Here is a 17,384-nt window from a genome sequence, read left to right on the forward strand (position 1 = left end):
AAGTTGCCTTCCCTAGTTCAGAAGAGCTCCTGGTCTGCTGCGGTGGGATCATACTTTCTTTCCACTGGCACCTGAGTTACAGCTTTGTGTCTTGGTATATTGTGAGCATTTGGAAGTAAAAAACCAGAGGTGCAGCCAAGATTTTCAGAGTCTAATTTTCATATTATGTCAGAACAGGATTCCAGATTGGAGCAATATTATATTTTGGCTTATGTGTTTCAGAAAATTGGTTACAGATCCAGATTGTGAGAGTTCAGTCTACTTGTTGATGACAGTGCTGGGGAAAACACTGGGGAGACTTTTTTTTTATTAATAATCTGGAATGTGCCCAGATAATTTTTGTGCTGAGGGTTTTGAAAATAGGTTCTTGCTTGAAAATTTTCATTGTGTGTTTGCCTGTAGAGTTCTCTTACCTTGAAAGGTCCTTCCTTCCTCTTTCCAGTTTCCATGGAGAAAGCAATAGGAGAAGAGGGAAAGAGAAATTGGAACAAGACATTTAAAGGCAAAGATTTCTCTTTCAGACTGCTGCATTATTAGAAAAGGAACATATTCACTTACAGAAAAGGGCTGATTTACATTAAAAACGTTTAAGGATTGTTGACTACCTGTATTTATTAGTAAGGGAATCAACTATAAAAGAGTATGAAAGACTGATAGCTAGAAACTTTTGGAATTCAAGATAGTAGCATGCTGCTTTCTGTGCATTGCTGTGTGTTTGCTGTAAAGCATTTACTATCCCTTCTTTTTAAAGAGCTGGTTTATGAAGTGTTTCTTGGAAAGACTTGTTCAAGAGAAATGAAAAATACTTGTTAGGTTTTTAAACAATATCTTGTGGGTTGAATGTACAAAATGCTTTTTCTGCCTTTGTGTTTTATCCAGAAGATGTATTTGTCACCTCATTATGACAGGGAGGGGAAAAGGAGCAGGACAAGGGGACAATTTGGCAAGATTAGTATTAGACATTATCTGAAAAGGCTGTGTCGTCGGGTACTCCTTGACACAACATTTCCTGGTCTGACACCATTATTGTGTGTTACCAAATAGCAAACACCATAGATCAGGTTCTCCAGTGTAAACTGGTTGAGCTCTCCGATGGTGGCTTCAGACCTGGACCTTCTTTTCTCCCCTCTGGGACAGTTGCTTGCTGGTAAACCCTAAGTCCAGGCTTATACAGTTCCACCAGCTTAGATGCAAAGCTGTCAGTTTCAAGGGCAACTTAATTTGTCTCTACTTCACTGACTTCATCTGAACTATTCCTTATTTTTCTCCTGACTTATTCAATTTCAAAATGCTTTCTTGGAGGTGTTCTGCATCTTTATGTCCTATGATAGATATCTCAAACAACCTCAACAAAAAAAAATTAGTTCAAAAGTCATCATCCAATTTGTTCCAGATACCAGCCCAAGCTTTCTAGTTATGGTGGTTGGGTTGGGAGTAGCCTGGATTTCTGCTAGGATGGAACAGGAGGGCAGGGCTATCTCCGCACGGCACTGCCTCGCGGTGTCAGCCCTGGAGGTCTCGTGTTCAGTCCAGCTGCTGTTGTGTTACTAACCACCTTTTTGCTCCTTGCTAATTGATGTGATATTTTGCAAGCCATATCTTTTGGATCACACTTGCCTTGGGTTAAAATTCTATTGGAAACTTTGCGTAAATATTCAGGTATTCCCTAGCATCTTACTAAGGAGGGGTGGGAGGAAACTCATTGAAGAGCCCTGAACAATATATATTCAAGACAACGGAACCTGAGTTTGTACCCACTACTGACCAGCTGTTCTCCCACTGTGTAACGGAAGACAAAATGAAAAATACCTTTGGAAAAAGAATTGCAATACTTTAATAAACCAACCCCAAAACCAAACCTTCTGGCCCCAGTACTTTCTCTTTATTGCCCTGCTTTGCCCTTTGATCAGTATCTTTACTTGGGTGTCATGGCAATATAATAGGTGATGGTTTTAGTGTCAGAACAGAAAAAAAATATTCTTTGTCAAAGGAAACAAAGCATTTGGAAGGGAAATAGAAAAACTTGAACTTTTCCATATGTTTGCAAGCTCGTGAAAGCTGGCCTCAAAAAAATCCCAATGTAAAAGGGATTTTAAATGGGGCAGGAATATCATTAGGTAGTTGAGATTTACCCTCCCCACTGAAACCCAAACCTTTATTTGCATACAGTGCAGGCTTGTCATCCCCGTTCAATTAATGAACAGGTCCCTGTAATCTGGTCCTAAATATACACTGCATAGCTGGGTGAAGCTTGCAGAAAGGGGGCTGGGATCATTGTTCTGACTGTGTTTTGTTAAGACTTCTTTAATCAAAACATACATTCAGATAGAGAGGCCGGCTGCATATTTTGGCATCGCTACCGAGGGGAGCAGGGACAGGGTTGGGGTGGGGAGGGAGGCCTCGGGGGGAGAGGTTGGTGGTTCTTGTCCTGTCCCCCTGTCTTCCCCTCCCCCACCCCCCCCCCACCCCCAAAGTGCTTGGAAAGCAACTATTTAACTGGTGTGGAAAAACAAATAGAAAACATACATGGAGGTCATGACTTCTCAGGGATTTGTTGAAAGTCTTTTTTAGCAGGGATAAAAGTATCACCCTCCGAGGTGTCTGTGAGATTGCAGGGCCCGTCCTCGCGGCCCTTCTGCTTCTCCTCTCCCCCCACCCCCCATTTTTTTTTTTTAAAGTGTTTTCCTTCCACAGGAGAAGGTGGAACGAGGCAGGACACACACGTGTGGTTTGGCAGGGTGCTGGCTGGGAGACCAGCAGTGGCAGGAGGGTTTGGGGCTCCCAGGAAGGGTCTCCACGCAGGGGTGGTAGGAGCTGGAGCTGCAGGGACACCGGCGTCCTGGTGCTCCACGGGCTGCAGCCCACCCTGCAGGCAAGCTTACACTCAGGCCAGCAATGACTCCTACAGCTTTTGTACCACCTGCACAGCTGTGTTTTAAAAGTGTCATGCACTGTCCATAGAGCCTTATCTAGCTTTCAGCCGGCTTTCCCCACCGCACCTTCTCCCGTTTGCAGTTTTCCTCTATTTACAAATTTAGATGCTCCAGTGGCTCATAGACCTGCGCTAGCCAGTTTGAAACTCGGCCATGAAGACCTCTGTTTTCACGCTCAAGTTGCCACGCCATTCTGAGAGGTACCCAAGTCAGCTTTAAATTGGGTAGGCCGGTTACAGAAAGCTCGTGTGCGTGAACTGCAATGTATCCGCAACGTGCGGGACCCTGAGCAGTAATGCGGGTGGGCAGGGATTAGCTCGTGGACAGAAGTCGCCCCCCAGAACTGGTCCCAGGACATGTGCCTGCTCTTACGCTGGCTTTCCTTGTGCTCTTGGGCTTTCTTTCCTCTCTTGCTTGCCTTCAAGCAAAAAGCATTTTTGCTTCCCCCCCACCCACACCTCCAGCCCTATCCAGAGATTTTCCGTGGGTTTGTGGTGCCCTACAGTATCGGGTTAGTGAGGGAGGACTCTTCTCCTCCTCTTCATTGCTATTTCCAGGGAAAAGAGTACAGAGAGGCTGCCAGGGCTGCCAGCCTTGTGCTTCTTTCCTCTGAGGCAGCAGGTGGAGGAAAGAACACATTGGAAAGGAACAGTTGGGCTCTCTGGCATGGGGGTGTGAGACACCCCAGCCTCAGCTGCTGTCCCCAGAGCCTGAACGCGCCCCAGGGGGACAGGGACGGGGGTATTATCGGTGCAGCACAGCCTGGAGAAAGGAGTCATCAGCATTTAGCTCAGAGAGGATTAGATGTGCCTGAGCGGAGCGGAAATGCTGCAAGCTGCAGCAATGCGTCCCCATTGCAATGACTTGAAGCCAGAAAACAGTTTTGGGTTTGTGAAGCCCCATTTCGGGCAACCCGCGGTCTGCCAGGTCACACCTTCCACCGGGGGACAGCTGGCTGTCCCTTTGCCCTGCAGTTTTTCAGGGCTGTTCCTTGCTTTTGGAGGTTTGGGACACTACAGACTGCTGCTAGGCCAAGGGATGTGATAGAAAATCCACCCCTGCCATGGAAACGCTGGGTTGGTCCAAACCCCAACAGTGGATCCCAAAGGGCTCCATGGCACGGGGATGGCTGTGGCTGGGCAGCGTGGGCGAGTGTGGGTGGGAGAAGTGTGACTGGTTTTTTGATCTGCACTGAAAACCTACAAGCCTCTGGCTGCAGTAAGAATTATCCCTGCAGAACTGTTCCACTTTGTGCAAAGGGGTGGGAACAACCGGGTGAGCCCAGACTGGGGATATGTTTAAGCTTTCTGTGACTTCAGACCAGTTTGAGTCTGTATGAGTTTGGTGTCAGGGTATGCTTCTATTAAAGCATTTTAGCAGCCCCAAATCCACCAAATTGACATACCTGTCCTGACCACGACTTCCAAAACGTGCTGGATGTGCCTGTAATATATTCTCCAGTCCCATCTTGAGTAGATGTTTGCCCTGGGAAGGGGAAAGGAGTGATGGAACTTACCTACCCTGAAGATTAAGGACTCCTTTTACAGTCCACTCAGGCTTCTAATATATTACTTTAAATTTCGGTGGTCAAAAAAAAGCAATAATGGCTTAATCACAACATGCTTGAACTGGACGCCATTTGGCAGAGCTCCTTCCTGGTTTCCTTGTTCCATCACAAGCTGAAAGCTCATCTTGGCAGCTTCCAGCTTTGGGCTAAATCAGATTAACCAGACACCCCCTCTTTGGCCACTGAAGGTCACTGTCAGGATGGAAACTCAGGAGTGCTGGAGGAAAACCACTTGAGTCTGCTGCAGCATTTGTCTCTGCAGAAGCCACGTCCTCCTCACGGAGATGCTGCTTTTGCAGCCCATTCACTTTGCACTGTTCAAATCCTTCATATCAAAGGCTGCAGTCAGTGGATATTCCTCTCCCAGATGCCAGAAGGGTCCATAAATCAGGAGGAAACAGGTGTCTTCCAAGTCCAGAGCAGTACATTTTGCAGCACTACAGCAAAAGCCACAGCGCCCTGTCAAGGGCTGTTAATGAGAGGGTATCCTCCCTTCATAAAGGAACGATAACTCGAGCTCGATGTCAGCCTCTGACCCGAGAAGGGCTGGTGTGATGTGAATTTAGGGCTGTTCAGTTTGTCGGAGGAGCCAGCGGGTTTTGGGATGCTGCTTTGGCTCCCTGGCAGCCCCCATAAGCTGCACTGTCAGCTCCGGAGATCCTTATCTTGCGTAGTGCTGCCGGCTGTACAAAAGTTCCTGACCTGCGTGGTGCAGGGAAAGTCCTGCAAGGCAGGATCCCTTACTTGTCTTCTGGCCTCTGCCCATGTAAAGCTCATAAACGAGAAGACTAATAAAGAGAACCCAATATTTATCATGTTTAAAAAAATTTAATGCAGTTGGAGCGATCTGGGAGCAGCTCTCTGCCAACAACGGGAGATAAGGATTGCTAGCGTGGGGGCTGAGCCCTGCTGTCGGGGGAAGATGGATGGGGTTCGTATTGAGGTGCTGGACTGGAACTCACGAAGCTGATGGCCAACTTCCCACCTTGCCATAGACATCCCTTGTGACCCTGGGTGTGCCGCCTCCTGTTTTCTCTGTTTAGCCTGTGAATGCTCTGGGAAGCAGAGAAATAAGGCTTTTTTATTATTAAGAATTGTCCCTGCAAGGATTAGTGACGATGCGGTACTTGTGGTGGTCTGGCATTTGGACATTGCACAGGAGGTGAGGCTGGAAAGCCATTAGTTACCTGCTGATGAGACAGGTGGGGAGAGGAGTCTCAGAAGCTAAGAAGGTTGGCTAAGGTGTGGGAACATAATGGCAGGAAAGGTTTTAGGATCACTGTATTTTCCATGGCAGGGGATGGCTTCCCATTTCCCAATCTCAGCTTCGTCTTCTCCATCTGCAGATAGGCTTATGGTTGAGGACCACCTCTGCCTACACACAGGCAAGAAAGGGCATGCAACACATTATTCTAATGATGGTAGTATTGGTTTTTCATTGACATATTCTTACAATTTGCATGCACGTTCCGGAAATAGGCTAGCACCACTGGAACGGAACGAGGCCCAAAAAGGTTGTCAGAGGATTAGGGAATGTAGCGTATAGGAGTAGGAATGATAACACTATTCTTTCCCTTCTCATTGTGATGTGATACTTGACTGAATCCAGAGCAGTTCTACTGTAGCAAATAGATCCAAAGCAGGAAAAAATGCTAACCAAAGCTGATGGTGCTTATATGTGTCCAAAAAACCCCATTCGCAGATAGATATTCACAAACTGTGGCATCGTGCCTCTGTCCAGAATATTTGTCCAAACATTAAAAAATAGTAAATAAGAAAATGTATGTAAATGTAGTCCTGTGTTTATGAATTTTCAGCTGAACTTTGGCAGTAAGCCCTAAATGTGATAAAAGACTCTGCACTAATATATTTTGCTTTTCTCTTTTTTTTTTTGGTTTCTTTTCATTTCTTTGTCTCTATAGACAAAGCCGACAGCATAGCATAGATCTTGAGATATGGCTGATGCATTTTTCTAAGCTAAAGTATGTTGTTAGCTTATGCCTACGATAGCAGCAGAATCCCAGCCTCCTTCCACAAAGTATTTGTGGGAAGAACGGTTACCACTGAGCATTGTCTTGGGCTTTGGATCTTCCTTTGGGTCCTTCAACAGCTAGATTCAGCCAGAGCCTCGCATGTAACATCAAGTTGGAAAGTCTTGCTGTCCCCATTTTACAGACGGACTTTTGAGAGACAGGAGGAATAAAGCCAAAAGCTTCAAAGATACTTGGTGGAGGTTAAGTGCTGAGTTTGCTTTGAAGATCTAAACCCAAATGACATGCTTGTGATCATGCAAGAGATTTGTATAGCCCGTGGGAGCAGAACCATTTTTTTCAGGGTAGTGTCGTAACCGCTCCACAATCCTTCCTCTTCCTTCTTCCTAAAGCTCCCACTGACTTCAAAGGTGAAGAATTATGGGCGACATCCCACAGCACTGTGAGTTTGGACATGTGTGCAGAGCTTTACCCACAAATATATTCCATCAGGGATACCGACTCAAGGAAAATTACAAAGGCAATGTGGAGGGGAAGGAATTTCTTGAAGGCTGGGACTTGACTTCTTTTTTTGTTCACATATTCTCTTCTTTAACCTCAAAAGCTTAACTAAGGATTGCAAGGTGTATCTAATGACTCAGTTTAGGGTCCGTCTATACTGTCCATAGGAGAGCCATAACCCAAAGTAGATAGCAATAGAAAAAAAGAAGAGTTGTAGCTGATTCAGTCAAACAAATTATTCTTTCTTTTGAACACCTCTGAATGGAATTTATTATTTAGTTTCCATGGGAAATACGTAGTATATGTGTGTCTATTTATATAGATATGGATATAGATGTAGATACATAGATATGAGGTCGTTGGATTCCCTGAAAGTTGCATAGCTTGCAGATACTGGACAGAAAGAATCTGTTTCTCTTGTTATGTCTATCCACTACAAAATGAGCACACCCCGGGTGATGGGTAGCACTGTGTTTTTCTCCTGATCCAGCTGCTGTTCCCCTAGATGAACAGCAGAGAATTAGTAGTTAGGATTTTTCAACAGTCACATCATCTACCCCACTATACAGTTATATATACTGGTAGCAGTATTCAGCTATTATCACAAAGTCAGTCCTTCACCCATTGGCACAGCAAATGTCTCATCCATTCGCTATCAGTTCAAAACAACAAATACCTATCATTAAAATGGTAAAATTATCTTTACTCTGAATGGAAACAAAAATATTTGATAAAGTGGAAGAGGAAAGGTGTATCCCTCTGGTGTGTTCTTTAGCCCATCCTTTTAAAACAACAGATTTTCTTTTTTCAAACAAAACCCTTAAATTCTGGCTGAAGTTAACAACTTCCCAATTGTGTCTGTCTGTTTCTTGACTTCCTGATCCCTGCCTGGTGGTTAGAAATCCAAAGGGTTTCTTAAATCATCAGGAGCAGCTGCCTCCTTGAAGCCAGGCATGGTCTATGTCACCAACTGTGGAAAGGAACCGCGATACAGCGAGGAGCGGGGGTGATTAATGGGGCCAGTGTCGTAGCTCACAGTGTGGTTGCACTACGGTGTACAGGCATACTTACTTCAATCATGCATCTCCTGTCCTCTGCCATGAAGAAACATACGTGCATGTTTTATTTTTGCCAGTGACGGAGCAGTCATTAGAAATACAGGAACGCACAGAGTGCATCGGGACCTGTAGCTGATGGTGTGTCTCCAGAGGCGATGCCCGCCTTCCTCTTGTTCCTTGGACAAGCATGAGAAGCGTTGGCAAAACCCAGCGCTTCCTTTTAAATTTATCTCTCTGCCATTGGCAAACTCTTTCCCACAGAAGAGGAAGAAAGAATGGGAGGGAAGAAACAAAAAGAGGCAAGTAAATGGTTCCCTTTTGTGGACTGTATTTCAGGCTAGATAAAGCGTAGGAACAACCTATGTTGAATACGGATGTAGGACTGCAAGTGATGGTGTCACACAAGCTGAAGGAAGGTGCTTTCCTTCTTGGCAAACAGCCTCTAGGTCAGGGTCTGGACACAACTTCTGTCCTGGGACTATCTAAGCCTCTGGCAGCAGAGCTTTCCCTGGTTGGAGTGGGATGCACAAAGCCGTTCAATCCTCATGCTTTGCGTAAGGGCCGGTTGTCCTGCCTGGCAGTGCGGTACCTGGCTTTCCCCAAAGCACCTCAGGTCATTCAGGACCAGGTCCCATCAGTTCCCAGCTGTCACTTCAGCCAAAAGCAGGGGAGAGACTTCTTGGGTGTTGAGCCTTCAGATGCTCTCTAGAACTTTAACCTTGCATTTCCATCTCTGAAGGCTCCCCTGGCTCCTGGCTCAGCTACATCAAAGCATTAAACACAGAGCCTTAGTACAGAGGAGATCCAAAGGCCTGCAGTATCTGCATGGACCAACTGATGCACAGCTTTGTGTTGCAGAGGTTATTGCAAGCGTAAAATGGTTACCTATTCCTCAGGCTTTATTCCTGCAACAAAAATCTCTCCCTGCCTTTCACCAGGAATCGAAGCCACTACATCCTTCGCTGCTGTAGCCACCAGCATCCCTCTGAGACGAACGCAAGCTCTTGCCAGACACTGAGGCAACTTCCTTGTGTATTAACAAGAAACTGGTGTCTCTGATAGGTCTGGCTTAATGGGACTTATTTTTGTTGAGTGCTGGCAGAGGGCTAAACTGAGAACAAGGCGCAAAGTACTTGCATGCTCTGAGGAATTCACAAGATAGGCTGGCAAAGCCAAGCCGTGCTGGAAAGCCCAGAAGAAGAGTAATGTGATTGAACCCTTAAGGAGGGACGTGCTGCGAGATGTAACGGTGATTTGGCAAAGCACGTTGCAAAGCTGTTTGGAAAATTGAAGGTCGAGCTGCACTGCATAGCTGGGGCAGGTCACTGTCAACAGCAGGATTAACTCCAGCCACGTGGGATTCCCCAGCTCAGGAGATGCAGTGCCCATTTCTATCTCACCCAGCTGGGTACAGCCTTTGGTAGGAACCCAGAACAAGGCTTAGACTTGTCCTTCTGCATAATGCACGGTGACATCTCTCTGCTGCTTGGTCCCCCATGTGTTAGGAGAGCTGTAGATGAGGCTGCAATGAAAAAGCTTTAAGAAGAGCCACTGGGAAGATGGAAATTAGTTCTTTTCCTAAGACTTGCTGAAAGCTTTTGGAGAGGCGGTGTGAGTGAAGAGGGTGGGAAGAGGTAAAAATTGTTGTGATAAAATCACGTGGCCAAGTGGGAAGGTAAGAGGTGGGCTGAGAAACAAAGACTAAAGGCAAGTTTTAGAAAACTAGGATGGGAACTTGGTGTAGTAGAAGACCAGAGAAAGAATTAAGCAAAGAAACTTGCATCAAGTATTTCAGCACAGTGAGTGAGGGACGTTCCCCCTATGGGCTGTGCATGCGGCACCGTTACCACGGACTCAGATTAACGCTGGAAATCCTGGCGGCTTTACAGCTCCCCGGGGACTCAGAAACCTGCGTCTGGGCTTTGCAGTTTGAGCTGCTTTCCAGTGGCGAGGCACAGAAAATCGCTGGAAGGTGCCTGGGTCCTGTGAGCAGCCATCAAGCAGTGCCCGCTTACAGCGCTTCTGGCTGCGGGGCCGGGGGTAGACCTGGGCCCCCACCATGCCAGAAGGAGTCGCCTGTCCCCACAGTCAGTCAGAGACGTTCCGGCTTGTCTGTCCGCTCTAGCTTGGGTCTCGGCTCATTGCTGGGTCTGCTGCACTGACTTGAACGGTCCCTGGGGTTTCAGCCTTTCTCCCGTGCCTACGAACGTCTCTCCTCACAAAAACAGGGACTGAAGGAGCAGTTCTTCTGGAAATCCATTTCTCAAAAATATCAGAAATGTTCCGGGGATTTATGTGTTGCAATGCACGGTCTCTTCTGGTGAGGCCTGATAGCATCTAAAACTGCAAGAAAGGCGAGGGGTTTACCCTGTTTGCATCTCCCTATGCCTGGATTTGCTAACCTTTCCTGCTTTTTTACCTGTTAGGTTATTAAGAGGGAGCATATACAAGCCAAATCTTGCAGTCCTTACTCAAGGTCATGGTGACCTTGGCTGAGAACAGATTGCAGGGCTTGTTCTGGTGCTAAATCACCAGTGAGCTGTGTCAAACAACTAGAAAATAAAGGGTTTAGTAACTCACCCAACTATAACATCTAAAACTACATTCTGCTGAAGGGACAGAGAAAAATCAAAATGAAGTTGCATTTAATAAAATACTAGTTTAACAAAAAGAAAAAAGGCATGTTGATTGCTGATTCTTTTTTCCTGTGTAGAATTACCAGCAAGCTCTTTTCTTCTGGTGGTTTCTTGTATGATAATGATGCTCAGGTGGTTTAAATAAGGCTAGATTAAAACGTCCAGTGTTTGGGGGATTACTAAACCACTGTCACCTGAACTACAGCCTCTGTCTCCATTTCAGGTCCCTAACTTCATCAACACAACGCTCCCACCCCACGAGCAGGTGACGGCTCAGGAGATAGACAGCTACTTCAGACAGGAGCTCATCTATAAGAGGAATGAGAGGATGGGGAAAAGAGTGATGGCGCTTTTAAGGGAGAACGCAGACAAGAGCTTCTTCTTTGCCTTTGGAGCAGGTACGGTGTGAGATTTTTCTGTTGTACTCGGTTACTGTGACTGAAAGTAAAGCGGCTTGAATGCTTTGGGGTTTTGTCTCTGGTCCTGCGGGAAGAATTCTTAGGGAACTTCCATTTGAAGGGGAAAGGCTTTTGTTTGTCTAAACCTGCTTCAGAAATGCAGTGAGTTGGTGTAGGAGGTGGGTCTGGCTGCAGCTGGGCTGTGGACAGGCTGTGCTCCGGTGCTGTGGCATAGGCACGTGTGTGTGACTCGGGGTTCCAGACCTCTCAGGGTTGCTGCCGTTAAACTTTCTCAGTGGGTGACTTAGCTGCTTTGGTGGTTTGCCTGTGCAAACTGGCTGGTTTTGGACCTTGCACAAGTGTATGAGTTATGTGTGGAGCTAAATACCAGCATTTAAAATCATTAAGTAAAAATCCAGCGTGTACCTCTACCTGTTTAAATTCTTTCCGCGAGGTCTGCAGAACAAAGATGTCTATAGTACTTCTGTGAGCCTGCAACAGTATGTGCTACTGTCCTTTTTTGCCCCGCCCTTGGTTTTCTTTTTTCCCCTCTTTGCGATGTTATTCACATTTTTGTGTGATAAGAGTATAAATAATAATTGTTCAGGCCCCGGTTCAGCCAAATCCTGAGCACCAGCTTAAGTGGCTCTTTGAGCTCCCTCAAGTTGAAGGCAGCCTGAGATTGTCGTGCCGAGAACCGATCTGCTCCTTCTGCTCCCTCTCCTTGGTAATTTCTCTTTTTTGACAGAACTTTGTTTCTCATCCCGTGGCTTTTGCTATGAACTTTGGCAACAACTCACTTTTCGCTACTCACTTCAGTGGGAGCTTTGATTAAAGACTGCAGGGTTTAGCAGAGATACATGCGTTTTGATGCATTTATTTGTTGAATGTGTTTAGGCTGAATTTTCCCAAGCTTACTTAATCTCGAGCTTGTCTGGTATTTCTGTCCAAGGAGTTTTGCTTAACTGTTTTTACAGTAGGAAAATATATCACGGTGCTTCGTAGTTGGACAGGGATTCATAAATACCAGCTTGGTCTAATGCATGGAGTGAGGTTTATTAGTGATTATCAAACATGATGGTTTTGATGTAGTCTCCAGTTTTTGAAGTCCCTTAACCAGTATATACTGGAAGAATAAACTGGGTACGATCGCCCACTTGCCCTGCTCAGTAAATGCTTTTCCTGGGTATCAGTTACAGACCATGGCTTGAGACAGGACCTTGGACTAGATGGGTCATGGAGCCAATCCACTGCAGCTATTTGTGTGTGATAATAACAGAAATCAAATTGAGCAAATGAATACTAATTGCACATTGCTTTCTATAGAAAGTGACATCTAAGTTGTTGGAGGTTTGAGCTTTCGTTCCCTGTCCCCGTCAGAGAGCAGCTCCTGGGCAGCATCACCTGGGGGAGCTGGCTCCTAAAGAGCAAGTCCCGTTTTGTCCTTTACTCCTCATTTTTGGTTATGTTGAAAACAGCCTTTGTTGCTGGGTTATTTCTTTTTCCTAGCACTGACTGCAGCAGGACAGAACAGACACATACAGCCCAGATTTGTTAAAAATCCGGGCGCGGGACATGCTGAGGAAAGCTTTTTGTTTTGGGTTCTTTGTTGCAGCATCCCTTTGGCCTTTCTCACTAAAGCAGGCCATCCCTACTTTAAGTACAATTAATTCCTCCTCTTTTCCCTGGGGTGTTTTTTTCTTTGTGCAGTAAGTATTGAGAAAATTATTAATTTTTCAATGCCAAAACTTCTATGTGGCTGAAGTGCAAGCAAGTTCATTTTCTCTTAGGATTCAAATGCAGGTTTTTTTTCCTGAAGGTTTTTGTTAGGGTTTGTTGGTTGTTTTTTTTTTTTTTGGTTGTGTTTCTTTTTTACACGCTGAATTGTAAGAGTGGGGTTTATTGGTACATTTTGTATTTTGCATTCTTATATCTGCTTCTTGAATTGTAAGGGGTTTTTTTAGGTATGTGCTCGGGTCATGAATTCAGATTGTTTTCTTAAATGTTAAGGGTTTGGTTTTGCTTTTTATAGAAGTGAAGGGTGGTTTTGATGAAAGTTGAGGCTTTCACATATTCCCATGAATTCTGAAGGGCAATATTTTAAGGAACGCACCTTTTGTTAGGACAGACTTTGATAGAGTCTGCAGGAGTGCATTTGCTCTCAGAACAGTGCAAAAGTTAGTTCACCTCTTTTAAGAGTCTGCGTATTTAAGGCTAACATGATGGAGGGGAAATAATTTGAAAAAATATTCTGGACAATGCACCGCAAAAAGTATTGTTCTTATGCTAAGCATGATCTCTGCATTAATCCATTTATTTTGAGGATATTGGAACCAATGAATGAATAATAATTTAATTATATGTGTATATTATGAATTGGTTTCCAATTTCGTAATCTCCGTCATAGTTTCTGGGAAGGGAAGAATTGGATAAAATTATGCTGGCAAATAAAATTAGGAAAAAGAAGTATTTTGCTAAACAAGAAAATAAGTCTGTTATGAGAAACACACCTTGGAAAAACTTCACCAGATGCGGTGTTACGGAGTGGGGCTGCTGTGGGAGGGAGTCCCAAGCCCTGCACCATGATTCATGTGGGCTCGGTGGCATCCTGTAACTCGGAGGTTATAGCTGGAGCCAAGGGGCTTGGGGACAGGGTCCTACCCTGCAAACAGCCCTCCTGAGGGAGAGCCCTTGCTGGTTCCTCTGGTGGCCTCCCCCCAGGGAGCCGTACCTGGTGCAAACCGCCGTACTTGGGTTCACCTGGCTTTTGCGCAGCTGCCTGCAGCAGCTGAAGCTCTGTTGCTCTGTTGGGGCACCATCCTCAGGCTGATTCAAGATCCCAGTGCCATGGATGGGTAGTTCAGTAACATCTAACACTAAATTAGTATAATGAGCTTGACTAAGCCAGGAGACGCCACGCAGGTGTCTTTGCAAATTACAGTCTGGTTCAGTTCAGCGTACCCTTCTCAGCTGCAGCAGCAAGATGTTTTATAGACTCCTGCCGGAGTATGTGCTGTTGTTTGGAACAAAAAGAAACCAAACCTAGACCATGCACAGGGGTCACCATGACCAAAAGCAGTATTCTACAGGATGAAAACCATGGCTGGCTTCAGCTGTAAACCAAAATGATGATATCTTGGCTGCATGGTGGTGCAGGAACCCAGTGCTGCTGAGCTGGGGGATGCCACCGTCTGGCTTCGGACTGGCAGAAATCCTTTCTGGGTTGAACCATGGCGTGTACTTTGCCATCAGAAAAACCATAGCTCATCCAGTGTAAGCTGAGTTCCCACCTGGCTGGATGAAAACATGTGGCTGGAGCGGGACATGGCAACTCCTGTCACCAGATCTAAGTAACCTTCAAGTAGTGCAAGATCCCATACCCTGGTCCCACCAGATCTGGCAGGTCAGGTCACCACTGGAAACACCCCTACTGGTTTCAGATGGAAGTTTGTTATAAAACACACGGAAATATGCAAGAAATAAAAATTGTGTGGAAATTGGTGTGGAGTGCTGCTCATGTACAGCAGGAGTCACCCTGGGAGAAAAGCATTACTATTTTTTCTGAAGAATGTTTATTTTCCAGTAAAGCTATGGTCATTGGGCTGATTAGAATATAGCAGGCAATTAATTTCATTGCCTGTGCAGCTCTGCATGTTTATGGCCTTGCTATTAGTTGTTTTGTACACAGAATTTCTACTTTCTTCATCCTGCTTTGCTTTTAGACGAAGGTTGATAAAAATCTTTCAGCTGATAGTTTTTCGGTAAAAAATTGGGCGTTTGGGGAAAACAGAATTTTTCTGTTTGCTTCTGAAAAAGCAAGTCCACTTCTGCCAGACAGCAATCGACATAGCAAGTGCTTGGGAGTCGTTGTTCCCCTCTGTAAACTGGGGTTCCCAGCAGCCTGTTGCTACGTGCCATTTGGAGCTGAGCTGCAAAGGCTTCCTGGTGCATCCTAGGGGAGGTAGTGCAGGATCTGGTCCGTAACTGAGCACAAGGCTGTTAAACATTGAACAGACGAGTCCTGGGGAAGAAGGAGTGGTAAGGGGACAGGCATTGGAATATCCAAGCAAGCTGAGGTAAAACAGTTTTCAGATCCACCAAGTAAAGCCAAGCATTTTTATGCTGTTGAAAGATTTATTTTTTCTTTTCTTTGGTTCCAGTTAGCAGTACTAAAACAAAAAAATTACACAATTCTAAATGGAGCTTTTCAGTTTTCTGCCATTTTTAAAAATAAAAAGTAAACTTTTCAATAGATTTCCCCCTTCCCTGCCTTCCATGGCATTACTCACAATTTAAATGCATTGGACCAGTTCAGACTTTTAATTTATTCCTTTATAAAACACATAGAAGTGAAAATAGCCATTTATTCTTTCTACTTTCATTTCTTTCTCCTCTCCAAGAAAAATACAGGCCCTGGGTAGAACGGGACCCAGCTCTATACCCAGCTCTGTACACTTCATTCTTCTCCTGCCAGGGTTTACCGTATTCAGACTTAATGTGAAAGTCTCACTATACCCATATTCACTGTAGCTATACTCTAGTAATGAAACAACATTTATTGTTTGTGCAGTTAAGTGATATTTTTCAGGTAACAGGCGTCGTAACTTTTCCCTTTGAATGAATAAAGGTAGCTAAATAGAGTACTTGCAAGTAAAATCGGGGGGGGGGGGGGAAGGTTTGCTTGGGTTTTGTGTTTTGAAAATCCATCCTGGATTGCTAGGAATTATTGATCCATAATAACAGTGAAGCACCTTAGAGCAAACAAGCACTGGCAATTTATGAAGGTCCATTTACAGTCAAGAAAGAGATGGCCAAGAGCACATGGGCTGTTAAAAAGAGTTAATATTTTGGCAACTGAGACTATGCACATGAAGTCAGTGCTTAAGAAAAAAAAATCACTCTGGTTTATTTCATTTTTATGGGCAAATAATTTTTGAGTAACACTTATGATAACAGATGGATAAATTTATGTCTGCAGTTAATTTGAACGATAATTTCCTTAGGATGTTTTACTTGCATGCATTTCTTTCTTTATTTATTTTATGAGAACTGTCAGTTTTGTAGCGGAGAGCTGGATTTACTGCTTCAGAAATTCGGATGCTGCTCCAGTTCATGATGTTTATTAGCAGCCAAATCAGTAGGCTTTAAGGCAGTGCTTTTGGTTATTTAAAATAATAAACATATTATGGAGAATATTCTTTTAGTGCTGGAAGAGAGAGCTGAAATGTAAGTACCATAGCATCTCCCGCAGCAGGAGGGGAATCAGGCTGCCTCTGGACCACAGTCCTGCGGTGGAGGGAAGCACGTGTCTCCCCACCCCACCCGGTCCAGGCAGCCCCCTGTGTCCGAGAGGTCAGGGAAGACCCAGGCTGTTGTCTATGGTGTGGCTGAAGCCAGGGCGTGCTGGTGGCCGCAGCTCCTGGTGAAGTGGGTGTGTTAAGAGGGGTCGATGGCTGTGAGGGTGGGACCCCTTCTGCTCAGCTGTAGGCTTAGGCTGCTGAGATCAGGTACCTGCTGGCTGAAGGATTAGGTTTAAATTTCTGAGGCATTCTGCAAGAAAAAAGATACAGGCTTTGTTGTAGATGTCTGTGGGCTCCCATGAAAACAAAGGAATTCATCCCAGAGGAGGAACAGCAGCAGCAGATTTTGAACGTTTCTGTGCTCGGAACAGGTGAATTCCTTCCCCGTCCCGCAGAGTTTTCTCAGCCAGCCTTGGGCTGTCAGAGTCATCAGCAATGATTCCAATCATCGTAATCACACTGCTAACAGTAATCATAGAATCATAGAATAGTTTGGGTTAGAAGGGACCCTTAAAGGTCATTTAGTCCAACCTCTCAAACAATACTGTTCCATACTGTTTCCAAAATCTTTAGTAAATTATCTGGTGGCTCTTCATCATGGGACTCAGAAGCAGGTTGCGCTGTTTTCACTAGGGAAAGAGAGAATTGAGCAACTTTTCTATAGGAGGGGGTTAGTGCGAGAACACAGCAAGATGTGAGAGGTGCTGATTTTTCTCCAAAAACTAAAGAGCTCCTGGGGAGATACCCAGATGATGTAGCGTGTCGTGAATATGCTTCATCCACAGCTAAAAAGGTGACTGCAACTGAGATGGAACATGATGGCTGTTGATTGTGGCGGGGGAAGATGAGGGGAGGTGGAGGTGGGATTATTTTTGTTACTGGAAACCGTATTTTGACTCAGTATTTTGGGAAAGGAAAGGAAGTGATGGATACTATACACAGCTTAAACACAAGTAATTAAAATCCAGGGAGCCTTTGTGAAAGCCATTAGCACCTGCCA

General features: G+C 45.1%; 1 protein-coding gene across 1 annotated transcript in view; it reads left to right on the forward strand.

The window, feature by feature from the left end:
* TRABD2B (TraB domain containing 2B) overlaps positions 1–17,384 on the forward strand; it is a 306,025-nt gene that overhangs the window by 166,596 nt on the left and 122,045 nt on the right. Inside the window, exon 4 of the mRNA XM_080407652.1 lies at positions 10,910–11,084. Coding sequence (XP_080263778.1) covers positions 10,910–11,084 — 175 coding nt within the window. The remainder of the gene's footprint in view (positions 1–10,909; positions 11,085–17,384) is intronic.

Source organism: Falco punctatus (genome assembly GCF_963210335.1).
Source record: "Falco punctatus genome assembly, chromosome: 11".
Classification (NCBI taxonomy): Eukaryota; Metazoa; Chordata; class Aves; order Falconiformes; family Falconidae; genus Falco; species Falco punctatus.